Source organism: Temnothorax nylanderi, unplaced genomic scaffold (assembly GCF_030848795.1).
Source record: "Temnothorax nylanderi isolate EJ_2023f unplaced genomic scaffold, tnyl_v1.0 TNYL_tig0064_pilon, whole genome shotgun sequence".
NCBI lineage: Eukaryota > Metazoa > Arthropoda > Insecta > Hymenoptera > Formicidae > Temnothorax > Temnothorax nylanderi.
The window spans coordinates 551961-579937 of record NW_027249126.1 but is presented as its reverse complement, the minus strand read 5'-3'; the positions used below and the strand labels follow the sequence as shown (position 1 = coordinate 579937).

At 41.4% G+C, this 27977-nt stretch overlaps 4 protein-coding genes and 1 non-coding gene across 11 annotated transcripts in view; 3 read left to right on the top strand and 2 right to left on the bottom strand.

Annotated features, from left to right (window-relative positions):
* Positions 1 to 439: 439 nt before the first annotated feature.
* On the bottom strand, positions 440 to 9868 carry LOC139773558 (uncharacterized). 3 transcript variants are annotated; one of them, XM_071708078.1, is made up of 11 exons: positions 8856 to 9868; positions 8141 to 8252; positions 7713 to 7987; positions 7518 to 7621; positions 7079 to 7373; positions 6715 to 6835; positions 5769 to 5916; positions 4246 to 5186; positions 2574 to 3141; positions 1907 to 2468; positions 440 to 1797 (listed from the first exon to the last, which is right to left on the bottom strand). In XM_071708078.1, exons 1-11 carry the CDS (start codon positions 9307 to 9309, stop codon positions 1628 to 1630), a joined length of 3750 nt encoding a protein of 1249 aa, XP_071564179.1. In that variant the 5' UTR covers positions 9310 to 9868; the 3' UTR covers positions 440 to 1627. The 3 variants fall into 3 exon arrangements, with proteins under 3 accessions (XP_071564179.1, XP_071564177.1, XP_071564178.1); XM_071708076.1 differs by having other exon boundaries at positions 7713 to 8252; XM_071708077.1 differs by having other exon boundaries at positions 6715 to 6832; positions 7713 to 8252.
* LOC139773560 (G patch domain-containing protein 2-like) lies at positions 9852 to 14177 on the top strand. 4 transcript variants are annotated; one of them, XM_071708082.1, is made up of 6 exons: positions 9852 to 10334; positions 11046 to 11364; positions 12041 to 12222; positions 12532 to 12886; positions 12967 to 13169; positions 13247 to 14177. In XM_071708082.1, the coding sequence occupies exons 2-6, from the start codon at positions 11345 to 11347 to the stop codon at positions 13954 to 13956; spliced, it is 1470 nt and encodes a 489-aa protein (XP_071564183.1). In that variant the 5' UTR covers positions 9852 to 10334; positions 11046 to 11344; the 3' UTR covers positions 13957 to 14177. The 4 variants fall into 4 exon arrangements, with proteins under 4 accessions (XP_071564183.1, XP_071564184.1, XP_071564181.1 ...); XM_071708083.1 differs by having other exon boundaries at positions 9852 to 11364; positions 12041 to 12216; XM_071708080.1 differs by having other exon boundaries at positions 9852 to 11364.
* Positions 14178 to 14492: 315 nt separating this feature from the next.
* Tim9a (translocase of inner membrane 9) lies at positions 14493 to 15131 on the bottom strand. Its single transcript, XM_071708090.1, has 2 exons — positions 14953 to 15131; positions 14493 to 14822 (listed from the first exon to the last, which is right to left on the bottom strand). The coding sequence occupies exons 1-2, from the start codon at positions 14998 to 15000 to the stop codon at positions 14595 to 14597; spliced, it is 276 nt and encodes a 91-aa protein (XP_071564191.1). The 5' UTR covers positions 15001 to 15131; the 3' UTR covers positions 14493 to 14594.
* A 317-nt stretch (positions 15132 to 15448) lies between these two features.
* LOC139773557 (uncharacterized) overlaps positions 15449 to 27977 on the top strand; it is a 65622-nt gene continuing 53093 nt past the window's right edge. The window contains exons 1-3 of one of the 2 annotated variants that reach the window (XM_071708074.1): positions 15449 to 15728; positions 17548 to 17968; positions 18354 to 18450. In XM_071708074.1, coding sequence (XP_071564175.1) covers positions 17632 to 17968; positions 18354 to 18450 — 434 coding nt within the window. In that variant the 5' untranslated portion in view covers positions 15449 to 15728; positions 17548 to 17631. Of the gene's footprint in view, positions 15729 to 17547; positions 17969 to 18353; positions 18451 to 18994; positions 19026 to 27977 lie in introns of those variants that run through there. The other variant, XM_071708075.1, reaches the window with a different exon arrangement.
* Trnat-cgu (transfer RNA threonine (anticodon CGU)) lies at positions 25676 to 25747 on the top strand. Its single transcript has one exon. It is a non-coding gene; the product is annotated as a tRNA-Thr (tRNA).

The following is a 27977-nucleotide window of genomic DNA, read 5'->3' as shown; positions in this document are numbered from 1 at the left end:
TTAATATATATATTGATAAGAGAAAGAACAAATTTTTCTTAAATTTTCATAATCATCCAAAGTTTACAAATCATTAATGTAACAACCATCTTTTTGTTAACTGTGAACATAAAATCCATTTAACATGGATAAATTGTAAATACAACAAGTCACATAATACGATAAAACATATTCGAATAACTGAATTTTCGCGCTGCAAAGCAAAAAATAAAAATTTACAAGATATTCAAGACATAAACAAATATATATATATATATATATATATATATATATGATACAACAAAATGCATATTTTGTACGTTATTTTAAATGTTATTTTTAGAATTGAAATGGTTTATCTTAGAATCTAAGAAAAAATACTAAAATGAGAAAGTTTATGAATGTGCGCATTATGAATATATGCGTGTAGGGTTTATCTGCAAAATAAATTACGGTAGTATTGCTTACAATATAATTTTAATATGTCCAATTTATATTACTTAAAACGTAAATTTTGCGTATTTCTAATACGCTGCTTCCTTGTCATATAAAATATAAATCTCTTCCTCCCGCTTCTCCTAATACATTTTAATTCTTAGAGAAGATAATGCCAGGGTCAACAAAACAAGGAAATAAGTTGCGTCTCATTAAGAGTATAGAAGTCATTATTGAAAACTTATATTAGTTATACACATTTTGTACTCAGTATATATCAATAAATGTTTCTGTAACATTATATTTGATTATGTATTGTGCAATGAAATAAGTATATTACACATTCTACACTACCCCAAATTTTGTCGTAATTTCTTTGCAGCGGAAAACTCGTATCCTAAACATTAAATTCATTAAAAGATAGAGATACAGTCACATATTATAATATATATAGCATTATTTTATACAGTCTAATCTCTAGATAGAGCCGTATAGATCGTGCGACCATACTTTCTGTTACTCCAGTAGATACTTGATTTTATGTAAAGTAAAATTATAAATGTAATTATTTTACTAGATATCATCTTGTAGGTATCGTAAAAGAAGACCGGTGCTTCCAGCGTTGGAGCATTGAATAAAATGATTCTTTCTGCTTTTCTTCATATTAACAGAGTTACAATTATATGTATAATTTTATAAACATTAATCTCTTACCATAATAATTCAAAATATTCAAATTTGTATCTAATCATGTTCGATTACTTTCAACGCAGGTACACATCACAGCAACTCCAATATTACGAATCTATAACATTTTTATCATTACATTTAACTTTCGAGAAAGTAAAATCGTGATATATCATAATTTATATATAAAAGTCAGAATTTTTTATTTGATTAAATTAACCCATACAAGGGTACCAGCTTATCATATCATTTTGCCTGTGGCAAAGATGGTGCATGATACATGGTCCCACGTATTTATCACAAAAATACTAAATATACCGTAGTGTGTACCGATACGTTGCCAAGGGTTAATCGTTGAAGATTATAAAACTCATAGTACATAAATATATTATTCTCCATCCGAAAAATAGCAGATATAGGAGCACGGATACTGTCTAGAGTCAAATTTACAAAAATCTCCAACTCTTGCAAACGTTTAATCTTGTTTGCCTCGTCCGACTTCGTACCAGTATCATTTCGTTCGTTTCTACTGCGTAGTGGTATCGGAAATGCTCTGCCGCCACGTGGCGTGGAAAGGAATTTTTAAGATCTTTACTCGTGTCTTGGGCAACGCGGTTAAAAGAAGCTTCTGCAATTGTGGCAACGGTAAAATGTCAACTTGCGGACTTGTTTGATGAGGCTGTTGATTGTCGTTACCTGTAAAATTATTAAATAACGTTTCACAATATATTTAATCGTAAAAATTATTCGTGAAAATAATAAACGGTAATCAGCTGACTGATATTGAAACTAGTTGGATATGTACCTATTTGGTTCTCGCACTCAACTTCGACATCCTCGATTAATCTTAAGCAGGGGACAGGTTTTAAAACTGGTATAGAATCCCCAGTAACTTGTTTACTCATGAGGTTGCACTGATCAACAAACAGTTCTGTAACCCTGAGTAACTCGAGTGTAACGCCCCATATGAAATGCGTCAAATTGTCTGATAATTCTGTGACACCTCCGAGCACCATATTATTGGATGTCGCCGATTGCGATATATAAGTCGGTATGATCAATAACCTTTTGATGTTTTTGCAATTAGCAAGACATTTGTCAAAGCCATTCTTCACATCAAAATTGACCAATTCCATCTGACTCAGGTTCTCCAACTTTGATACACCCTCGAGGATATCAAATGTACAACAAGATCCTTGACCTTTCTCAAGTCTAAGACGTTCCAATTTATTTAAGTTGATTAAAACGGTGGTTCCAAACTTGTCAGGAAAGTCGGAGCATTCGCCCAATTCTAACGTCTCCAAATTTGTCAACGATTGTATAACGTCAATTTTTTTCTTTCCAAGTTCTTTAACTGATGTTAAACTCTGTATATAAAAAAGAAATAATATATAATGCAATTTTCTAATATTAAATAATTAAATAAAATACAAATATAATAAAAATAATGTTGGAGAGACATGGATTCTTACCAATTGTGTCAGATGCTTCAAATCCTGTAAAGGCGTAAGGTCTTGTTGTAATGACATTCCAGTTATTGCTTTGAGTCTGAGTTCTTGACATCGACTCAAGTTCCCGATCGACTCTAATGTTAGGGAGTCGCACTTGATCGACATTGCACTGAATACCTCCAACTGCGGACAACTTTTAATAACTTCTTCCACAACCATAACGGGACATCTGCACAGTTCAAGCTTCACGAGACTGGTCACTCGTGGTATAACAGTCAGGAATTTCCTCCAGATGTTGTCGGACTCGCCAGCGACTAGCATTTTCCTGAGATCCAGATGCTGCGTGCCACGTCTCTGCAGCGTATCCGCCAGACCATCCCAGTCAGTTACTTGACTGTTCTTCATTCGTACAGTCTTCCATAAAGATGGATGTGCAGCGAGATCACGCCACATTTTACAAACTCGCGCGGCTCGCAATAACTCTTGGACTTTAAGATATTGGAAAATACGTAGAAGGGCATGATAACCGGCGCAAACTGAATTCATGAAATTTTGCTGTTGCTCTAATTCCTGTTGATTTTGCTTCCTCCTGAAAATATTGAAAAAACCATGCATTTTAAGAAGACATCAATAATGTCTGTGAAAACGCTTATCGTATCGCATGTCAAAAAAGCAAATTATCTGTTAAAATTTGTGAAATAAAGACAAGAGTTTATTTTTTTAAAGAGGCTTTTAAAGACGCGATAGTTAAAAATTATTTGTTACGTACTATGATTTTCGGTATAAAAAGCCTCTGATAAAAATAATCTCTGGTTGAAAATTTATATGTTCCTATCAAGAAAGTAATAAAGATTCAAAACAAAGAAATAAATATAAAAATAAAAAGGACATAGGATTGGAGGAAAAGGACTGTGAGAATTTATAGGAAAACGCACTAAGAGTTTTTGTTTCAGCTCGCACACATGTCTTTATATCTGCAAATATAAAAAGTAAAAATGAATTAGATTTTTTCCATTGAAGCACTTATCAGTAACTTTGTAATTGCAGCATGAATGTAAACATTGATTTTTATGCATAAATGTGCATTTTAACATCGAGTAAAACTAATGCTTGTAAAAATTAATTTACCTTGATACTACAATTACTTACATAAAATACCGTGACAACCAACGGGTGCACCTCTTATTTATTTCTCACATTTGTCATAATTTGGCCGCATTTCTAAGAAGCTCAGGCAGTGTGCTTCGGTCATAAGATAAAATCAAATTCATTTTTAATGTTGGATTTTTATATTTCCAAATATAACAAGCATCAATATGTATATTGCATTTACAATTTTATATCACATTTTATGCAATATAAAGTTGGTATTAAAATGTTTTGTCATATGTGTCGTCATATAAAGAGTATAAAGTAAGACTCTAATGTACAACCTAAGATGTTTACAATATAAAATGTATAGTCAAGCTTTTACAATATATAATAAATAAAAGAATGTTTTCTATACAATTAGATAAAGCGTGGATTATTACAGAAAGAGTATCGTTTTTATTAAACTTTGTAAATACAATATGTAGACAAAGCAACTGCCAAAACCTCAAAAGAGAGTTGCCGTAACTTAAATTATTTAAAAAAATTCTAAATAAGAAATAAAACAAGAATGCCTACGTGTCTCAAGCATATATACACTTACTTGCTGTTTTTGATTTTTTTTACTGTACCCACTTTACTTGGTAACGGTTGTTGCTGATCTATTTTAATTGTTTCAGTTTCCACACTTGATTCAAGAGTACTTGTAATACTTGCTGTATGTACTGGTATACATGCAGATTTACTTTCAGGTGATTTACAACTTGTATCTGCTTTTTCTCTTTCTGAGACATTATCTATATTGGCAGTAAAAGATTCGTTTTCTGATATATTTTCAACAGGATTATCTTCAACAGGATTATCTTCAACAGGATCTTTTTTAGTATTTTTACTATCCTTATCTTTATTATCATACATAAATGTTTCAGTCATTTCAGTAGTAATAGAAGATGCTAAATCCGTCTGATAAATCGCATCTTTTAAAATTTCTTTATCCGGTGTGACATCTATTTTTTCAGGTAAATCAGTATTTAAGGATGGAGGTGCACATAAGTTTGCCACAGAATTATCTGTAGCATTCGAAATATCGGTAAGTGGACTGTCTTGAAGCATTGGCGGTTTATCGCCAATTTTGTCTGGCTTTACTGTTATAGCCGGTTGAACTGCCATTGCGTTATTTTTTGGTACTACAATATATCTTTTGCCACCCATTACAGCGATATTTTGAGCTGGTTTCGGCATAGTACCATCGTGACTTTGTAGAAATTCATTTTCCGTCTGAGGAAACCAAGTACTTTCCTTTTTGTCTACAGTTGAAGGCGAATTTGATACTGAAGATGGTATTTTAGTAGTTTTGGAAGAATTTCTTGTTTGCGCTTCCGCACCCTCGGACTTTGGAATTCTTTGCAATTTCGGAGGTGATGAATTAGTTTGATGTTTTGATTTCGCATTTTGTGCACCTAACATACTAATTGGAATCAATGGAGGTGGTGTTAAAGACGGATTGTTTGGCATGTGAGATTCTTTAGTATCCGGCTGACAATTCTACAACAGATTTATTCTTATATAAGAACTATAAAAGTTCTAATCATTTTAATATTAAAATTATTCAAATGTATGTATAGTAATCAATTTTATATTTTACATTTTATATATTTAAAAGACAATTCTTTAATTAATCATATCTTTTATGTAAACTTTTCAATGTTCTATAGAAACAAACACATGGAAACAAATAGTGAAAAATGAACATCTAAATGGATAAATTTACTTTTAGTTCTTAATTCACTAATAAATTTTTACACTTTAAACTTACAATTCAAACTTGACATATAATTAAATCTTTTGACTGCAAACCAGTTGGAAGCAAGATACTCATGTACGGCCAAGTTGTAGCAGTCATTATGTACAGAGTACTTTTGCGCATTAAGTTTTTTTATGTTAGGTTTTTTATGTTTGTATAAAGTCAGTTAAATTTCTAGATCAAGGTTTTGCGAAGTCATTTTGCTAAGGTTGTGTATTGTTAAAATTATCTCCGCAAAAAAAGAAAGCCTTATATACGCCAACAGCAGTCAAAGGATTAAAATGATTGAAATTTCTTGAACTGTACCGCACAGTAAAACCTACCTTGCAGACATATTCATCATTGCCTGTAGATTCCATACCGTCGACACATTCAGGATGATACAAACAGAGACAAACTCGACATTGTAAACTTGGTATTAATCCCATACTTGTTGAACATCTTATGCTGCATGGTTCTTGAACTTTGGGCCTGTAAGATGTGCGTTGATGGGGAAAGGAATTCAGGAAAAAAAAACACAAGAGTCCCATTAAGGATGTATGAAATAGGATCAAAGGAAAAAATAGTTATGAAAATTATAGACACAATAAACTCTCTCATCCAAAGTCAGCAACTTTTGTACATACATATTATGTATTGCATGTGTTTTTAAATTGTCACATATAATTATCCACGAATTTTTAAATTGTGTATATTTGTGTATGCAATAAAATCTATGGATATGCACAAATTTTGCACTTTATGTAAAAAAAATTTAATTGATATTGTTACATTTTATAATCGTGCAAGGCAGAACGTAAAATTTTGATATAGTAAAAAGAAATTACCTAAGTTTATAAAATATAATAATTTTTAAATATTTTTATCTTCTTAATAAAACACAACAACATAGCATAATTTACAAGATGCTAATCATAATAAGATTGTGTTTTTAATTAAATTATACTAATAAAATTGATTGTTTTGTGTTAAACATTATGCATAATTATATATAATAAGTTTCTAATTTCTTAATGTGTTAGTTCAAAAAGATTTATTATTTCTTTCTTTTATATGTAAATTATATTGAAATTTTCTTTCTTGTTTTAAATTAAAGAATCTATTATATAATATGCTAAATGTCTAAAATTTTTGTTTTATTTCATGGATATTTCAATATTCTCCTTACTATTCTTCTTTTACAGATTTTATTTTCCTTAAATCAGTAATATCGAATGTAATGCACTGAACTCCTATATAATGAAAGTGAAATTAAATAAATACACTCACGTTAACAATCTTTTGGTTTTGACTGGTATAACCTTCTCAACTGGTTGTTGACTTCTTCTCGTATTTGCTGTACTCCGCTGAGGTGGAAGCATCTCGCTTTCCTCAGTTGATTTCATTTCTGCTATGCAAATTTCAGAATACTCATGAGAATGACGATTTTGTAATAAAAAATAACAGGAAAGATATTCTTTTAAACAATTGTATTTACTTAAAAATGTAAGACAAAGAGAAACAGTACAAAAATCTAATCCAGAAACTAATATATCCCCAAATTATGTATTAAGTTATTGGGGCTGTGTAATAAAATAGAGAATAAAAGATAACATAATACATATAAACATAATCCTCCAATATAAGAACATACTTATTTGAGGAGTTTTCTTTGTTGTTGTTCTTTTATATGCTGGAGGTGCTTTTGCCGATTTAGCTGTCTTTGTAGGTGCTGACACAGGCGCAGGAACAAATTTTGAAGTTTCAGCAGGTGGAGGTGCAGGTGCAGCAGTAGGAGGTTCTTGTACCGGCTGCTTTCTTGATGTGCTAGGTTCATTTAACGATTTTCTCGTCGCAGGTTCTGATTTCTTTGCTACAGGTTCCTGTACTGTCTTTTTTATTGATACAGCTTTTTTATTATATTTCTTTGCAGATCCACCCATAGATCCCTGCAATGTCCAACAGATATCCAATCATCATTTTTTAAAAAAACTTATGAGCTTAAGACTTGAAAGACAATAGAATTAATACATTATTTATATGGTAAAGTTTTGTAACAGTAAATCTTAAAAATATAAAAGCTGAAAACGTACTCGTGATCTTTTAGCATCTCGAATAACCTCCTTTTCTGGATCATTAAGTCCAATAGGTTCTTTAAAGAATGTGAAATTTTCCATAGACAACTGCTCTGAATTAACTGTAAAAAAGTTTACACACCCATATATATATATACATATATATATGTATCTATATCTATATGATTTAATTACTTTTTTCCGCATACTTACGAGATTCTGCAACTTCTCTAAAACTCCTGACCTTTTTCCCCTTTGGTGTGTAGTAATATATATCAGCCATTTTTTTGAAGGAAGAGTCATGACTAGCCCTAAACACTAATTCTCGTTTCCATCCATATTTAAATGGCTCTTTGTATAAAGGATTTGACATATCAACAGGAGCTTTCTGCTTCCCCCCTGGACTGGCACCACCAGAAACGAGGCTACTCTTTGATCTTTGCGACGTTGCAGAGGGACTACTTGCCGCCGATGACGAATTTGCCGATCTATTGGAAGTTATATCAATTTTGTTTGGTTCAACTTCGGAATCTATGCTATTTGGTACATCAATAGAATCTGCTTCCGACTTATCGGACTCCTTTTCTTTTTTAATCTTTGTCATATCCAAATGTTCAAAACTATCCGTTTCGTAAACGTACGTTCTCATCTCATCAAAGTCTTGATTGTCATCTATCTTTTCTCGAGTATCGTAAGCCCTCGTTGAATATTTTATACGTTTTGTAAGTTGTGCTTCTGCTATTTCCGCTTCAGCTGTAATAAAGAACGTTAAATTCATAATTATCTAAGCTCCTAATAGAAATTAAAATTATTTTAATTATTTAATAAATTGAACAATATAATTATCACAGTAAAGGTAGGTTTTCATGAGCAGTGAAATGCAGCAGCAGCGAGCAGCGGTTTAATAATTTTCTAGAAATTACTAACCTAGTTTGGCTCACTTCCGGGTGCAAATTTTTGCTGCTCGAAGTTCTGACCTATACACAGTATACACTGCCAGTACTGAAGCCCGAAATAACTAAACTGCTGCTCGCTGCTGCTGCTGCATTTCACTGCTCATGAAATCTCACCTTTAGACTACTCCAATGAATAAAACAAATGCTGTCTATATCTTATTTAAAAAAAAGTAGCAATACCTTATATTACATCTCAATTATTATTCAATCATATCTTCCTTAAAATACCAAAATACCAAACAAAGAAATTCTTAGACAAATTATTCACCGAGAATCCCAATCTCCTAATCTGTTTCTCTTAACTTATTCAACAGTTTCAAGAAAAATACATAAGAAATCAAAATACTTTTAGGATATGTAATCAGTCTTGCTGTTGACAATAAAGAGTGCCACGACCTACCAATGAGTTTGTTTAGAACGTGACTGCCCGGTTGAAGTTCGAGTCCTTGGGCGTCAAAGCCGTTGAACTCCTCGGAGCCCTCAGAGCTGCCGTCTTCGTATTCCGAGAGCTTGCGCTTGCGTCCCCTCGTCCCGGGCGCCTCCGCCGTGTCGATCTCCATCGTGCCCGTAGAGTTGGCCTTGAACTTTCTCAGCCTCCTGCGGGGAAGCGACGTGCCGTGCTTCCTCGGCGTGCCTCTCAGCTCGCCGTTAACCTCCTGCGCGTCCGCGTTACCACCCGCCATCACTTGCGCCTTGTCGCTCGAGTTCTGCGTCTCCACCACCGACACGATCGACGTACCCGTATCACCACTAGCACTGCCGCCGCCGCCGCCGCCACCGCCGCTGCCACTTTCGAGGTTAGAATCCTCGCGCGGTACCGCGGCGTTCCCGCCATTCACGTTCGCGCCGTCCATCACGGAATCGCGCGACCTCCGAGCAACGCTGCCGTCTGTGCCGATCGACGCCAGGCAGAAAGTAACGTTATCGCTTCGTACCCTCCACTCGGTGATTACCGTCAAATAGATAGGCGATTATCGCGAGCACAGCTATTCGGCCCGTCTGCCGTCTCGCTCTCCTCTCGCGTTCTCGTACCCCTCCGCCCCTCTCTCTTTCTCTCCCGCGTGCCTACCGCAGTTCACAGTTTCCCCCTCGCAGCCCGCAGCCCTCGCGTCTACCCGCCGCGACGCGATCGCGCGCTCATCTGGCCGCGGATGCGCACCGGGCGTGCGCAGACGACCACTACGCGCTATTTACAGTAATTTACACAACGGCGCTACGTCGGGCACGTCCGTGAGCGAACGCGCATCACGCCGTGTCGCCTGGTCCGTTCGCGCTGCTCGCGCGACGAAAACCGCCGGGGCCGTCGCCACTACGCTCGCGGCTGACACGAGGATTCCGTGCGAAAGATCGGTGCCGAGCCTCGGAATCGGAAACACTCGCGGAGCGTCTGTCCTGCGCGACAGAGTACCGGAAATGGCCGTTGATGGCCGTGCCAGCGATGGCTCATGCCGCGTTCTAACCGCCGGATTTTACGCCGCTCGCGCATGCGCGCTCATTTCGCGACTCTTTTTTTCCATGACTTTTGGAACGCATCTAATCGTCCATGCAATTTGTTCTCGACTGACATTTTCTAGAAAAATTAATATTTGAACACTTTTGAACATTTGTGTGCGCTTATATAAATCAAATAGAATATAAAAAACTATACATTGTCGCGAACAGAAAATTGTAACATTTTTTTTTTACAATTTTTGCAAAATATAGATGCTGCGAAAAAGTGGAGAGACCACAAACTCCGATTAACTTAATCGGCGATTAATGTCCATTTGTACCAATGCAGTTTAACTTTAATCTATTTTCTAGTTTTGAGAATTGGAAAAAGATAAAAAAATAAGTTAAACCGAAATTAAAATTAATCCGCATTAATTCATCTCGCAAGGTTAATTATCATTATCCATTTCTACCAATGTATAGCTTAAATTACCTTTAATCTTGGTTCAACTTACTTTTATTCTTTTTCTAGTTCTAAGGAATTTCTAGCTTATACAATTCGTCGTCCCTGATCTAATCTCTCTTTCTTTCAAATGTATTAAACAACAAAAAATTGATAATTCTATCCATGTTAAAATAAACTATTATACAAATATTACTTGGCATTAATTGCCGCATTAATCCGAATTAAATTGATTAAAATAAATCTAGACACATCGAAGACTCTCGTTCTTCCTCTCTCTTGCCATTTTGCTCTTTGCCTCTCTTTGTCTCAGCATTGTTTTTAAATTCAACTTTTCTCACGGTACTCTTCTACTTATTCTATGTTTCAAAATTTCTATCACGACGGATAGTTTGATCGAGGTCGACTCTTTCTCTCTTCTGTCATCTGCCCTAATCTAATCTGATCTAGTCTCTTTTTCCCTCAAATATATTAAACGATTAAAAAATTGATAGTTCTATCCATGTTAACAAACTACAGGGATGTTACCTGGCAAATTAATTGCCGATTAAATTAATCCGAATTTAGTCCAAGCGAATCTATAAGTCATCGAGGACTCTCGTCACTTTTGCTCTTTGCCTTTGTTTGTTTCAGCATTATTGTTTTTAAATTCAAACCTTTCTCACGGTATACTCTTCTAGTTATTCTATATTTTAGAATTTTCTGGCACGACGGATAGTTTCAATAGTTCGCTCCGATCGAGGTCGAGTTCTCATGAAGCGACCGACGCGTCGCACAATCGCACGCACGATCCCGAACGAGCGTGTGTGTATACCGTTCGTTTACCTTTCTGCGACGTGCGGGCATACACAATACGTTACAGTGGAAAATAGTTCGGCGACCCGACAGCCCTCGTATAATTGATCACCCGCGACATCCTCTCCCTTTAACATTTCATTGTCGGTCGACAGGGCGGACCGCGTTTGACAATGAGACAGTTTTGAGGCGAGAGACTCATGGACATTACTTGTAAGAGGTGAGAGAGAGCGTAGCAGGATGTTACGTATATTGTCATCACACACGGCCGACGGCCGACGACGCGACGGCGACGGGACGGGAGAGTTAAAAGGCCCCGACGCCCGACGCCCCCGACGCAATCGCGATTTGTTTTGACCCCCTCCTCGGCGATTGACGTATCGCGGATATACGTATATCCCCGATGGAGAGGCCACTTTTCGGCGCCGCATCGTCCGCGCGTTCCCGTTGCCCGCACGAGAGACGCCAACGAGATCCGGCCCGTCCTTCCTATCCCGAAGAATGGATCGCGAATTAATCGCGTCGCTCGTCCGGCACGGATCCGCGCCGTAGGAACGATAACCCCGATCAGATGTGAATATGCAATACCCCGCGTATTTTCCGCGTACGGAGCCGCGGACTCGACCTCGCGAATTAATCGCCGTAATTGAGAGATGTACGGGTGTCGCGCGTTTGAGCGTTAAACGTGGATCGTAGAGCTGTAATTTTGACAATTTCGTTGTTAAATGTCGCTCGTTGAGAGCGACGATATCGCGAGTATGGTAGAGCGAACCACAGTCGCCATGTAAATTCGTAACACACACCGTACCTACTCGTATCTTCGATACTCGTGTTAATTACGCGCGATTATCAATTGATGGGATCGGCCGAGTAAAGTTCGCCTGATCGTTTTGCAGCAAAAAACGCATCCTTCAAATGGAGCGTGTTCTGAAAGCTGTACCGGCGGATTTAAGAGTAAAAATGGAGGCTCTTGTGCACGATTTGACTTTGGCACTGGAAGAGAGCAGCAATAGTGCGAATCTCAGGCGCAGATGGGGCATCAGGAGGAGAGCCCGCTCCACGGGGAATATTCGTAAGTGTAAGGGAGAACAATTCGATGCGACGTCAGAAATCTGTTCAAATGAAACGTCGGATTAAAGTAGAAGTAGACAGAGGATATCTTAAGCATGCTAATTGCCACCTATAAATTGCAATGGTTAATTACAGTTTACATCTCCGAAGCACCCAGTCAAGATTATCTTTGTAGAAACCAATTGCTACGACATGACAGAAGACAAATATTAATTGCATGTAATCTTGGAGAATTAAAGTAACGATCCCCTGTTCGAGAATTAAAGTGCGATGCCGTTATCCGAGTATGTTAAATAATTAATGTATGTCTTTGCAGCGGCTCTAACTATGAACAAACATTCGGACGACAGCTCATCTTCCATTTGCGAAATTCGCATTCCGAAAACTGCCAACGTTTCGAAGTATCAGTCCGACAGCGACGATACTAATCAGACTAAACGTTTCGCACATTTTCCAAACTTAAATAACGTCAGTAACATCGAGAGCGATTCGGTAAATGAAAATTTTGTGCCAAGAGCGAACACCAGACGCAAGAGGAAGTTCAAAAGAATGGCGATCGATTCCGACTCTAATGCGTCCACTTCTCAAGCAGTGGCAATTATGTCGACTTCAACGTTCGGCGGAAAGAAACGCATCTTTCGCGATTGTAAAAATAGATACGGCGCTATATGGTAAGGAAATAGAATTTAATTATTTATTTCTTCTATATAAGAAACAATGAGTGTATAATGGCGTAATTTTTGCGTTACAGGTGTGGAAAACGTAAGAGATCGTGTAGAGAACGTTCGATAGATTGCGAGATGAGAGTGTCTAAACCAACCAAAAATGCAAAACCGAAAAATCGGGATAAGATGCAAGGCGAGGATACCGTAGATTGTTCTCGTATATCTAGTTCCAGCATTTCGTCCAGCGATTCAGAGGCAGGTCTTATTACAAATGATGAGGATAGAGAAGGTATGTCTGGAGGATTCAAAGGCAGTACCGAATATACAAGGTATCACGTAACATATTACAAATTTTAATTCTTGCAGGAGACGACGAACAGTCGGATTGGATCGGAGAGTCGAGTTGGCGGGACGACGGAGAGAGTACCAGCGACGACAAAGCCACGTCGGATTCGACCTTCCAAATGATATTACACGGCGAACACTTGGTTGCGGAGGCCAAGAAAAACTACAAACAAAGGATACAACGCATTCGCGAGGGCTTGAGCGGTAGAGAGATCCGTGCCGGGCGGCGCCACGTCGACAACAAGCCCGGTTACTCCATCATAACGTCGGCCAACGAGAAGGTCTCGCGATTCCTGCAAGATCCAACTCAGAGCGAGCTAAAGCTCCATCCTATGCGACAACCCGAGCGAGAGAAGCTGCGTCGACTCGCCAATTTGTACAGTTTAAGCATGAAGGGCGATCAAGGCTGTCCGATATTGTACAAAACCCGGCATACCACTCAAGCTGTATGCGTAGACCAGGTATCGTTGAACAGATTCTCAGACTACAAGAGACTGCGTAAAACACCTCCGAATTCACCCAACTCAGATTCGACGATGCAAACCGAGGAGCCTCAGATTTCCAGCACGAGCTTCAGCCCGCAAATCATAAACCAAGCGCAAAGTAATCTGAGCTCCATACAAGCAAACGTACAAACATTTTCTTCGTTCGAATGGGAGAGCGAAAGCATGGACATAGAAGTACAAGGAAAACCAAAGTTTCCTGATTTTGGACATTCCAAATCTAGTTAAATATATACAATATAATAAGTATATATGTATTTATTGTTTTTCTGATTAATCTGTATATACGTGTATGTATGTTCATGTATACGCAAGTTTTTTGTAAAAATTATGCTATTAGAAATGTTAATATTCATAATGATCATACAAAGATATTCTAAACTGTATAAATAAGTATTTTACTGTAGCTTTTAATTGACAAATAAATGTATAGTTATTCATATTACAAATTGATGTAAAAATTTAATATTTATATGCAGACGTTATAAAAATGGAATAAATTATAATGTTAGTATTAAGGATCTAAGGCTAATGTGATTCAGAGTCAAATTAACTTTCATGTTCATATTAAAAAGATAGAACAAGTCATTATTTACTCATATAACATATACATTAACTCCGTCGCTTCCGTAATTTACATGTTTAACATTTTATATTACAGTACATAATTTATTGTACAATCAATGCTTTTTAATTTCAAAATAAAACGTTTCTAAATCTTGAACAAATATATCCATTAGACACTGAATGAATAGACTGTCATGTAGAGAGGTATTCAAGAAATGTTTATTGCAATCTTATGACACGAAGATTCGAATAGAGGCTCATGATAAGAACAGTTTATCTACACAGTTTTACTGACGAACCTAATTTGCCTGGCCTTGCCTTTTAGCTGCCAAAACATTTTCATTGGCAGTTATTTGAAACTCCTGGAAACGTTGAGACACTCTCTGATTCATTTTCAGGTACTTTTCCATGCAGTTAAGGGCGCATTTCTCCTCCTTGGCTCTAACCTCTCGCGTCGTGAAGTCGGTGATGCAGTCGACGAAGCAAATTTCGGAGAGTTTATTGTACGAGGTTAAGAAGTCTCGAAACTGTAAGGCAAATAGTGTTCAAGTTATATCGTACGTGCGTAGCACGTTCCCATAAAAATAGCTCGCGCAACATTCGCGTTACCGCTTTACGGCGTAGCAAAAATATTGTTCAAGTGCGGGAAATACATACAGATTTAATTTGATCGGCATCCACGTCAGTCGGAACTTGCATCGCCATTGTCAGAGCTCAATATTTGCGCGAAGCTTCTACTACGTTCGCTTATTCCTGTAAATATCGCATCGGACTCTGACGGGCGATTTTGAGGTTAGAAACAAGCACGTGCGTACGACATATGTATACAGTTACGAGTAAGGTGTTTTAGGAACGCCGAAATATAACAAAAACGAAAATAAATTTGAAAATAACTTTATTTATTTCCATATACTCTCTACTGTCACCTAAGCCGCTTTTTATCTTCATTTTCATACATCTTTATTGCATTTTATTAGGCAAAATAAAAACAACTTCGGTCTTGGTTTTTCTTATGCATTCATTGGCTTTTCTATCGGCGTTCTTAAACTGTTTTTCACTCAAAGATGGTTTCAATTCTTGCGGTTGGCAACGCATCGTTTGAATGAAATTTTAAACCGTCGTCACTCGTCGGAACGATCGTTCGCTAAATTAGTGCGATTCCCTCGACGATATTCGTACATATATATCGCTCTCGAATTCGGGATTTTTTAACGCAGGTACCGGAAACGCTGTTCTATCACCTTTGAGCGTCTTATCGATTGGATCTGTCATTCGAAAGAACGAGAGCGAGAGAGAGAGAGAGAGAGAGCGAGAGAGAGAGAAATACGCGAAAACGATATACGGGTACTACGGGAAACGGGAAGCTCGGTCGCGCGCGAGTTTCGGACTGTTTCGGACCCAGCTGCTTGCCGAGCCGCAGCTGCATTTAAAAGGTGAGTCCGCGGAGAGAAATTTTTGGGCGGAAACCGAACGCGCGGTGAAAGTCAAACGGCCGGGCCGGCCGGCCGGGCGGATTAAGCGATCGTCCGATCGCCGTTTCTTCAAGAAATCGATAAACGTCCCCGCGCGGCAGGGAACGAACGGCAGATGCGCCGCCGCGCCGCGCCGTATCGACGCCGGATCGAGGCGCGAAAAGTGCCCGCGTCGATGCTCGCCTATCGTACGCGCCATATTGTTTTCGGGACGACAAGACGACGCGTCATTGTTGCGCCGCATATCATTACGAGGGAAGCAGCTTTGCTTGTATTAAAGAAAGAAATGCTGTTTTCTCGACGGAGATCATTTTCCAAGGTAGTCGATTATCTGTTTCCCCCTTTCTTTCTTTAGAGCCCGCCTTGAACGATCCGCAAGTCGATCGAAGAATGCAAGCGAATACGTTGCGTTTTTATTTATTTTCTTACGCTCGCGTATTTCACATTCGATTCGGACTCGTGCGTTTTTCGTATTACACGGCAAACGTAGCGTCGATTATATAGATACTATAAATAGGTCTATTATAAATTATAGATTACATAAATTAATAATTCTATAACTTATATATATAAGCAGATATGTATATATTATGAACATGGAAGGGTGACGAGTAGAACACTTTGCTGAATTTCGACACGAATTGCAAAGACATAAGGTGGATCGAGAGGCGGATTTTACGCCATCGGCTCGATCCTTCTCGACGATCTTTAATCTTTATTTCGAATCCGAGGTTCACGGTGGAAAATCGAGTCGGGGAGCGGGGTTCCGCCGAGTTCAAGTTCAGCTGAGTTCCCGTAGTTCGTCCGTTCCGCACGACCATCTCCGTAACGTCTCGTCTCCGTTACGGTAGCGCGAGCCCGGGACGGCCGGGACAGCTGACGGCCGAGGGCGTCGAGGGTTTCCCGCGAGCTCGACGAACCTGAAACGCGCTGTATGTACGTGCGTTCCAAGTCGCGCGCGCCTGCGACAAACTTCAGACAGACGCGCTCACGTTAAGCCGTCACCGTCGTCGGTCCGCCCGTCGCGCGGTTTTCTCGGAATCCCACGCGATAATTATAAAACTAGAGCTTTTCGTCTTTTTCCGAATGTCGGGGCGAGCGGGGGGATGATGTATCGCGCGATTGTTTAGCGCGCTAATTCGCGGCGCGATGCCGCCACGTAGATTTATAACCCCCGTTGCTAACACGTTCTTACACGTCCCCCGTTGCTGACTGCGTCGCTGCCATGATTGTAAGTTATGGCGATTCACGCCGATTTGAACTTAATTTCTATTTTAGATATGCTTCTCGTTAAAGAGGCATATCTACCACAGCAAATGTTGCAACATACGGAGAAATGAAGGTGTAACGTAATATAATAGGTGCTTTCCATTTACATCAAAACTCAGATAATTCTCGCACTGCGTGAAATATGTAAGGAGATATTTTTTGTTACTATATTTGATTTTGACATCATGGCGGCAGGTACAACAGTATTTCATCGTCGGAGAATGATCTTTGCAAGTCCTCTTTTTCGTCCCTTAATATTCTACATTTAAAGTTTTGTCCCGAAATTTACTCAATAAATAAAATAAAACAGAACACGATGTAATATATAATCAATTAGAGAAATTACCATTTCCAATCTGGACTAGATCTTAGTCTGATAATAATATTTTTAAATAAAATATAATTAAATGATTTTTCACGGTATTAATTATTTTAATCGTTTGTTATCATTCCAATGCAATTGTACATCGATTTATTGCTATTTTTACATTTCGTCATTGTAATTTCTCAGGGAGCTAAATATCGCGATCGTGGAAGAATCGCTGCCGTCGACGCGTCCTCGAGAAACGTTTCTTCCGAGCGACGCGCCAAGTCCATGCTCGACAGAAAAAAGCCCGTGTCCGCGGGAACGTCGCCGCAAAAGACGCGGTCTTCGAAGGACGGGGACGCCGTAAAAAGTTGCGCGACGAAGTCGCGAAGTCTCCGCGAACGGCGGCTTCTTTCGCGGAGGGAAGATAAAATGGTGCGCGACGACGTGGGACACAAGGTTCGCTTGTTCGACGAGGCCAGCGTCGCCAGCGCGGGCAACAATGATCCGATTTACATTTTACGGAAGGAAATACATGACTGGAGAGTATTCGGGCAGCTAACGGACGGACTTGAGCGCGATTCTCACCTTACCGAAGACGAGACGGAGAAGAGTTTCGTTCAAGGTAAAAAAAAATGAAATTTAATAATGCTATACGTGTAACAACGTGTTAAAACAAATAACTGTTATAATATATATAGTATTTTTAAATTAATAAAAATTTTCATCACTTGTTTCTAGAGTGAATGTAAAATTGTAAAACGTAACAGTGGATCTATTCTGCAGCTCTTAACGACAGTCTCGTTATCGTTATAATATATTTGCGTTGCGCAGATATTATATATGGTAAAAAAGCTGCGCAACGACAATATAACGATTAGCAGGTTTAAATAAAAGTATGAATTGATAAAAAATTATTATCAAGAGTTCTCTCATTAAGGATTATTCAAAATTTATTCTACGATTTTAAAGAAAGTCACGTTTTAATAATAAATTCTTATAATTTTCAGAGAGCTGTGATCAAGCAGTCGTGAAAGATCTCCCAGATCCAGGTGTTCTCCATGAATTACCGAGTTCCATCGCCATTGATCCTTTAACGCGGCGCACGTGAGTACATTTAACTTTCTTATCGGGAATGCGATCTTTATATTTATTAAAATTTTGCATACGCTTACGTGAAGACACACGCGTGTTTCGCGGAAATGAATTATTATCCTGGATTATGTGTCGAGATAAACGATCACATGTGTTTATGAAGGATTCAAGCGATTATACTTTGTAATATATCACGAGAAACAGGAGATGACGATCGCAGTCGCAGAATTTGCTGTCGGTTGAGTAATAAAAAATTTTTTTTTAGAAACGATAGCGTTTTATGCCAGCAAATATCCGCGTTTGATAGCCGTCTGCCGGCATCGTCGACGCGTAATTCAATCGACCGTTTCATCCTGTATTTATTTCTCTAGCGATATAGTTGCGCAAACGACTTTTTCCGCCGACTGTCGGAGCGGATTGTGTCCGCTCGCTCGTAGAGCGCGAGAGAGTTATCACGGCGCGAGTTATTTTCTCGTCGTGACTTATAATAAGCCCCGGTCTTTGCCCGGTGCGGTTCACCGGCGCGTTGTTACCCGCCAGTGATTTCTTGTCAGTGTCCTAGGTAGAGCAACGGCTCAAGAAACGAGGTAAGTGAGCAACGTTTCCGCTTGCGGTGCACGTGCGACGCATGCAACGCGCTTCGTTTTCGCGACTATTTTCATACATGCACGTTTTCCATATGCACGAATCCGACGATCGAGCCGAATCGACCTCGAACGGATCGAGAGACAGAAAGAAAAAGAAAGAGAGAGAGAGAGAGAGAGAAAAGGAGAGAGATAGAGGGGCCTCGCGCGTCTCGTTACGTAAGTAACTGTAAATAAAGAATGAGAGAAGCACGGCCGTGCGTCTTCGCCCGCTGTGCTCGCACACCCGCCGAGAGCAGGACTACGTCATTCTGGAATTTTCGAAAGTTTCGTCCAACCGGTTCCCGATCGGCGCGCACCCGAGACCCGTTCGTGACTCGCCACTCGCCGCCGATAATGGCCCCGCTGCGGTAGGATGCACACCGCGTACCGTTTGCTGGAAGCCGATCATCGTTCACCGATCTCCCGACGTTTCTCGCGCGAGCGAAATCTTTTCCGCAATCGCGAAATACACGCACGTATAATCTCCGTGACAATTGAGGCAAGGTATCAACATTTCGTCATGTTCGTAGAACGTGAAAATCACTAACTGAATAAAATAATTCGTTTCAGATCCTCGATGCATCGCTGCAATGTAGATTATCATTCGTAACGCGATTGCGAAGAGGAACGAGGTGTCGGCGATTACTGACGTTCGCGAAATCGGCGGACAACGAGGATCGCTGTCAACGCGACACGTGCGAGAAACGACGCGAATCGGGACGCGCGACAGAATTGAAATTCCGCGGAGGAGCGCGGCGGAGAGAAGCGAGTTTGCCTCCATGGTCGAGGACGAATTCGGCGATTCCCGCGCTCGTCATTCGAGGCACGGAAACGCGGCGCCGAAAATATATTTTTACTACCACGAGCACGCGAGCCGCATGCGTCCCGGCTCATTAAGCACTGGCTATTGTTCTCACTAACCTACAGCACTGTGCGTCCCATTATCATCTCTCATTCGTGACGCCACTGTTAAAAAAGCTGGAGGCCGGGAGCGTCTTACGCGCGCCTTCACGAAAAACCGCTCGAGACGCGCCGCGTCTCGTGGGATCGTTCCCAGACGAGACGTGGACGAATTAACCTTCGTCAAGTCCTCAAATTAAATTGGATTGTTTTTCAGAAACCCCGCCGGTTTAATGATGCAAAATCGCTCCCGACGCAAACCTCCTTGCGATTAAATTAGCCTAAATGATCGCGATAAATTTTGTCGATGCTTCGAAGCCTCATTCTTATTCGCTACAAGTATCGCCGGTAACGCAAAAGTATCGAGCCGATCCTTTAAATTATTTAATTTAATTGAGGTGGGTCGGCGAAGTCGAAGGTCGGATAAGAATTAAAAGATTAAATTCGATATGGATATTTCCTCCGAAATTGAGGTCCCGACCTTACGTCTGAAAATTAAATCCCCGCGTAATATCAGAAGGACTCGATTTCAATTTCGTAACGACGAATCCCATATATCGATTTCTTTCAATTTGCATACGTTTTCACGGGCTAACGTGAGTGTTATTACGAAATACAGTTCCGGAGTGGCGATATTTTTATAGTTGTTTTTATCGATTCGCAGCACGATGAATATTCATCGGCTCATCGCTCGCCTATTTAAAATCGAGACGGCGACAAAGTTAACGCAACAATGCAGGCGCGGTTTAAAATTAGACCGTCGGGTGATTTCCGCGGCGCGATCCTTCCCCTCGAATATTCCGAGGCTCGTTCGCCCGTGTCAGCGCTAAGGAGACAGTTTCGTGCAACTTTGCGCCACGGCGCGTTCGAGCGCAGTCAGCTCTCATCCGGATAATGATGTAGGTTAGGTTCCCAAGCGGTATATATCGCAAAAATCAACATTCTTCGCGGAGCCGCGCGCGAGGCTCGCAAAAAGCGTAAACCGGTTTGCCTCGTAAATGGCACACGATCGTGCGAACGGGAGACACGGACGCGAGCGCGCGGCGGATAAAGGAGCACGCCGGGCACGGAGGATGCCTCGGTGCCCCTTTGTGCAATTCCTTTTTCTCGGATTTCTGCGGTTTCGGGCCGCGAGCCGTGTAAATCACGCGGTCGCGGAGAGACGACGACGACGAGAGGTCGAGAAAAGGAAACGTCGCGTCGCTCGCTCGCCGATCTTGTTTAATCTTTCGTTTCACGTAGCCGCGCTGAGGAATGAACCTAAACACGTCTCACGTTGGGAGACACGTTTCGGATTCTCGAAGCCGCGCGTCAGAATTTTTATTGACTCCGTTAATTCCTGCGAGTACGTCGAAAACGGGGGGTCAGGCGGCGGCCGGAGAGCGGGTCCCGTTCGAAAAAAATCTCGTCGCAACCTTGGCGCGAATTCAGGAGAAGCCTTCGCAGATTTCAGACGCTCGCGCGGGATTCTTTCAGCGACTCGCAAAAGGATCGTTACTCTATTTATATTCGGAACCGGTTTGTCATTTGCCCCAGTTTGCGCCGGTACGCTTAACTCACATCCACGCCGGATCTAGACTCGATTTTCCCGATCTCGTATCTTTGTCACGCTTCCCGCGCGTCTGCGAGAAAAAAAAGGGATATCGAGACGCAATTATTTTACATTAATTGCTCGCGGGGGGGACGCAAATGTAGGCTCCGATCGCTCGGAACGAGTATTCTCTCTTCTCTTCTTGTACCTGAGGAACGTTATTGCAAAAACCCCCGTATGTAACCCGACAATATCCAACGTCGTTCGACACGACTCCGCGTTCGAGCGCGTCCTGTTAGCCCGGTTTTACGACCCGATAAAGCCTATATGTCCATCAATGCAGATTAACTTTAATCTCCGGTTTAATTTACTTTTTATCTTTTTCTAATTTTTGAAACTGGAAAAAAGATCAAAAGTAAGTTAGACCAATGTTAAAATTAATCTATCTCACCTATTTTCTAGCTGTAAGAATTAGGAAAAGATACAAAAGTAAGTTAAACCGAGATTATAAAGTTAATCTACATTGATGGACGTAAGACGGATAACGCTGGTCCGCGTGGTTTTAAACGTGGTCGAACGAAAACGGAAGAAAAACAGTGAAAAAAAAAAGAGAGAGAGGAAAAAGAGGGAGAAATGGGAACACTCGTGGCAGACGACGAATTTCCGGTTCCGTCGTACATTGACCCTGCCGCGCTCGAGGGACCGTTCTATGTAGGTTATGTTTGTCTATGCTTTCTCTCCGACGCCGAAGAGAATCCACGTCCGCCGACAAAACCGACCGAACGACCGGCGCGGCGGCTGACGTCACGGAGTCGCGCGCGCAACATCGCGTAAAGAAGAAAAAAAGAGAGAGAGAGAGAGAGAGAAAAAAGGAGCGAGAAAAAGGAAAAATATCGCGCCTCCTCGGCCGCGTCGTAGAGATGGCCGTTCGCACGGCGCATTTAGCGCTCTAAATATGGCTATCCGATTCTCAGTCGCGTGTTTACGTTGCACGCGGCATTTTTTTTTCGCGCTGCGCAGTTAAGAGAGGCGGACGGCACGAAAGAAGCGGGGCCGCATACGCGTGTATACGCGGAGCGCTGAACGCGACGCTAAACAAAGACGGTTAAAGAAAGGATTGGAGCTTAACGCCGCGTGAAGCGCGCATCCGCGTCTCGCGTTTACCGCTAATCGCGGCCATCCGATCGTCGCGATAACGTCGTACGTGATCTACGTGCCGGAGCGAGTCAACCTTGGAGATCTGACGGTACATTTAATGCTTTTACGCGGAATGAATTACGAGATGCGGGTATATCGGGACGGCGAGAGGCTCTTTTATCTCGAGAACGGAATTTCAAGATTGGAGCAGAAACGTCGGAGCGACAAGCGAATATATACCGAGCGTCTCGCGCGCTCTCCGTTATTAAAAGGCTGACATAATCGCCGGCGAAGGCGAAGGAGCGCGCGCTCCCGGCTTCGAGCTCCGACGTGGCCGCTCATGCGAACGCGTGCGCGTCGCCGCGACGCTACGCAACGCTACGCAACGCAACGCGGCGACACGCTTCACCGAGTTGAGTTCGCCAGCCAGCCAGCCGCACGTTTTTTACGTAACGCTACGCGTAACGCTGACGCGCGTGACGTCAGCTCGTTCGGCGTTGCGCCAGCCGACCGCCGACGACGACGACGAAAGAGGAGACGGCGGAGGAGGAGGAGGGGGAGGGGTGGGGGCGAAGGGGGGAGCGAGTGGCACGGCCACTCGGAATTCTTGCGAAGAAAGCACGCACCGGGCATAGCCGAGCGCAACCGAACGTAGCCGGCGACCGACCGACCGACCGGGCGAACATCGTGTTCCTCCGCGCCTTCGCGCCTCACTTCACGCCGCGGCATACTTGCACGAGGCGGCAACGTCGCGAGCGTCTGTTAGGTTCAAGGGTACGGAGCGGAGGTTGGCTTCGTCTCGCCGCCGCCCCGTCGCCGCGTCGGTGGCGGCGGTGGCGGCGGCAGCCGCGACCAGCGCATTGGGCCGTTGCTTCGCGCGCGCTACTCCGCTTCGTCCAACGGGAAACTCCTCGAAAGATACGCGACGTCGTGTCCCGCGCTATGCAAAATGAATGTTCTTTGTAGTCGGGCCGTAGGGACAAAAGGAATCGCGTATTCGGGCGAGTGACGCTCGACACGTGATTCTTTATGAGCCAATCGATGCGTCCGATGTCTCTTCAGTCCTTTAATATTTTAACATCCATTTTATTGAGTTTCTACATTTTCCACGCGTTAGAACATTACTTGTTGAAGAAGGGGGTCTTTAAATGGTTTAAATAAAAGATTTTTCGAATACACTTAAGAACTGATAATGAGTTGTACAAATTCTCTCTCTTCGCATCTTTCTTTATCTGCGTAACGCGATATCTCTCAATTGTTTTTTATCTTTGGATTAATATATTGTGCTATCACAAATCTCTCCAAAGGTTTAACACCTGTGTACACGATGCCATGGCGAGCGATTGCAATAAAACGTAAATAAAATGATGAGTCAAAACGGTAACTTTCAGGCACGCGCATTTTCAGACACAGATACGCGTTGCTACGTTCCGTGTGTCGTAAGTACGAGTGCGGACGAGACAATACACGTTTCGTTGCGGTTAAAGGGGCATCCGGTCTTTTAATTGGATTCCCTGAATTTTCAAGTAATGAGAATATTGCGCCGCGCACGTCCGACAGATTCGCGAAGGATCTATTGCAGACAAAGCACGCTTAATATTTATATTAATATATTATGACCATGTATTTTATACTTATATATTGTATGTATATAGTCAGTATGATGATTTTATACATATATATGGTCATATGATGAAATAAAATTGATCGATATGAAACGATAACTCAAATCTGAAAGATTTATCTATCAAAATAAAAAAAAGTGCTGTTTTATGATAATATTTATTGCAGATTATTCATTGTCGTTTAATATAATCTGATTTATGTCGAAGAGAAATAAAAATAATTCTTTTTCCTTGAATTTGAAAAATATTTCTGAACACAAGTTTCAAAAACAAAGCTTCCTCTCTGAGGAAGCAATAATAATAAAAATTATTAAATTAAAATATTTCTGTGGAAATTGAAACCAGAAAAATTGTTTTTCATCAAATTTTCCTTGAATTTTTTAGCATTTAAAAACACATTTAAAACATGAATACTAAAAATCTGAAAATATTTTATAAGCTTTATGAAATTAAATTTATAATTTTACAAATTCAATTTTCCCTCTTGGATATTTTATACTCTTGATTAAAACAGTAGAAATTATTAATTACGGTATACCTCGGTAATGAAATCTTCGATAAATAATACAATAACTTGTTACATTAAATCGATACACGCCTACGATTCGAAAATATATTTTGTTAATTAGCCATGCCGAGAGAAATATAAATAAAGTATTTATCGATGCCAACAGAAAACAGCTTCGGACGCATGTCCGTAAAAGAGAAGGATTTTGATAAGATATCTCTTTATCAGTGGCGGTAACGTACGAGGTGAAGATGCAAAAATTCTCAGGCACCCTAGAAAAATCGCGCCTTTTGTCCTCGATTCATATTATACATTGCGCATTCATTGAATAACATCTGCTTAAATAGTACAATGGTCTTACGCGTTCCGTTGAGTCTCTTTTATTGCGTCTCAAAGAGCCTCGCCGGTCCCCGAAAAGGGTCGCCCCTTCGAAATCTTTAAGACGGCCCCGACATCTGTCCTCTTCGGCCAAAGTAGGGAAAGGGAGTTCGCACGTGTCTCTCTCTCCTTGCCCCCTTCTACCCCGCGAGGAACCCGAAAGCGTGGCTCATTGTGTACGGCCCGCGCGAAACGGGAAGTGGCAACTGACATCTGCTTTGCGTCACGCGTGATTTGTGGGTCGAATTATTTTTGGAGGTTCCATGAAGTTCATCGTCGCTGCAGCCGGATCGCCCTTTAAAGATGTGCGATACAACGTCTAAGCGCGACGCGACATAGAAAAGGAAGAATAGAATGTTACGGTACAACAGAATTAAATCGAAATGCTCTTATATCGCGATTATTAACATCGATAGAGCATAATTAACATATGTAATGCATATGCATTAATCTTAGATTCGATTTAGACGAAATTCGAAACAGCACGAGTATCCGTGGTGTATCAACTGCCGACTAAGAGTGAAAAACGTCAGCCTCTTTAGCTCAGTGGCAGAGCACTGGTCTCGTAAACCAGGGGTCGTGAGTTCAAACCTCACAGGAGGCAAATTATTTTTGTTCAACATTCTACATTTTTGTATAATATTTCACGCAGTCTGCTTGCTGTTTTCGATTTATTTCTTGTCTTTACCTCGGCAAGCCATTAATTTTTGTTAACGATTCTTAACGAAAAGTACATACAGAGTCTGACGTATAAATATTTAGAAACACATCGATATTGGATTCCAAAAATATTATATTTTGAATTTAATTTATTACGGCTTGAATAAAAGGACAAAAATTAATTTGCCTTTATATTTACGACTTAATAAAAAAGCTGTTAACAAATCAATAGACCCGGCGAAGAATGTATCTTCGTTAAGGCGTAAAGGGTGAGAAGAATAGCGCTGGGTATCGAACGGATCCGGCTGAGTCAGCGATAAAGGAGCGATTTGGAGGTATCCCGATTGCGAAGGGCGAGATAGATTTCGGCAATTAAAACGAATAGCGAGCCAAAGAGCCCGGGAAAAGGGAAAGAGGGGGCGGCAGCGAATCGGCATTCGGTCCGCATTCACGGTCTCAGACACGAATGCGACTCACGTATAGCCGAGGGGGGGCACCCGGTCCGGTTCTCGATATTCAGGAGTGTTACCCCGAACAGCGTGCCGTGCCGTTTCCGTAAAACGCTCTCAAAGCGAGAAAACCGCGAGAAAGAGAAAGAAAGCGAGAAAGAAAGGAAGAGAGAGAGAGAGAGAGAGAGAAAGAGCGAGAAAGAACGGAGAGGCGCGGATAAGTAGACGTAGGGGGTTCGACGGGGGTTATACGAGCGGAGTCGTGACGAGGGGGGGGGGAGGGGGGCTGAACGTTCCTGGGAATGTGTTTGCCTCCTCGGCGTCCTGCCTTCCACCCTCCATCCCCTTCGCCTTTCCCGTTTTCGCGCAGCGCCCGCTGCTGTCCGCCGCGACGCCGAGAGCGGAATACTAATTTTTACGTCGGAGACACGAAGAAACGCGCGCGCGATCGATCCACCGGTGCCACCGCCACCGACACTTCCGCCGAGGGTTGCAATAGCGTACAGGGCATCGGGGGTGCATGACCGAGTGCTACGGCGGTTAGGGGTTAACAGCGCGCTACACGACGCAGCTCTCTCTTTCCCGGCGACCTGGAATGTCGTTAACCCTATGCGCTCCGCTTCGCGTATCTCATGACACCAGCGACGTGCATTCGCTGGCATATCGGAGCCTCATCGACGAGCGACAGCGAGCGGCTATTGAATAAAAAATTCTCCATCGGGCGCCCGCGCACTTCAAGAAAGCTTTCTGCTGGGTTCTGGACAATGCATGTAAAACGGATGGTGATACGCAGAAACGAGTTAGTACCTCGTCGAGTAACGAAAGTCACATAAATTAATACACTGAATTTTCAACTTGATTGTCATCTAATTACTCATCGTTATGTAAAAAATAATCTTATCGAGGTTACAAGTATAATTACATATATTTCTTCTATTTTTATTTTTTTTGAAATATATTAATAGAAATATTCGTGATGCGATGATTAATTCAATCATATTATTTAGCATCTTGAAATTTATAACACTATTTTTTTAGCTAATAATATTTTCAGCCATATACGTGAAAGTAAATTTAAATCAAAATAGTTTAGATTTCCTTCGCGTATAAACAAACGTTGTACAAATAGTTCCGAGGCGCGTGGAGGGAAGATTGCGATCCGATGAAGATTTACGAATTATTCTGCGTCCAATCGCGAAAAGACGTGCGAAAGGCCGATCGGCGATTCGCGTCACGTTCCGGAGCAGTTTAATTCGTCGGGGAATATCGTCGCGGCCTCTTCTTTCGCGCGCGCGGATCTCGTAAAAGGCGCGAGCTTCTCTCCGATCGTGAAATCCGGCCGCATGGTATAGGTAGTTACAGCACTGGTCGCGATCCAAAACCGGTTTTACCCGATCGGAGGACTTTAGGCGATTGTGTTCGCGACGTGGGCGAGGTAATGGTTCGTCGAAGTGAAGCGAAAACGTCCAAGTAGCTCGGTTTCGAGCAAAGGCGAAGGCGATCTCGGGCTCGATCGGCGAGACACAGGCGAGATTCGGCAGCGAAAATTTTATGTGGGTCCAGCCGCAAGATCAAGGACTATTTCTCCGAGACGAAACGTTCGCTGTTATTCGGATAACCGTTCGAAGTCGTTCGACTCGCTTACACGGGGAATTTACATACGCGCAGCCTGATGTAACGCTTTCTTCCTTAACGTATCTTCTTCGGTGTTACGTGTCGCTTTTT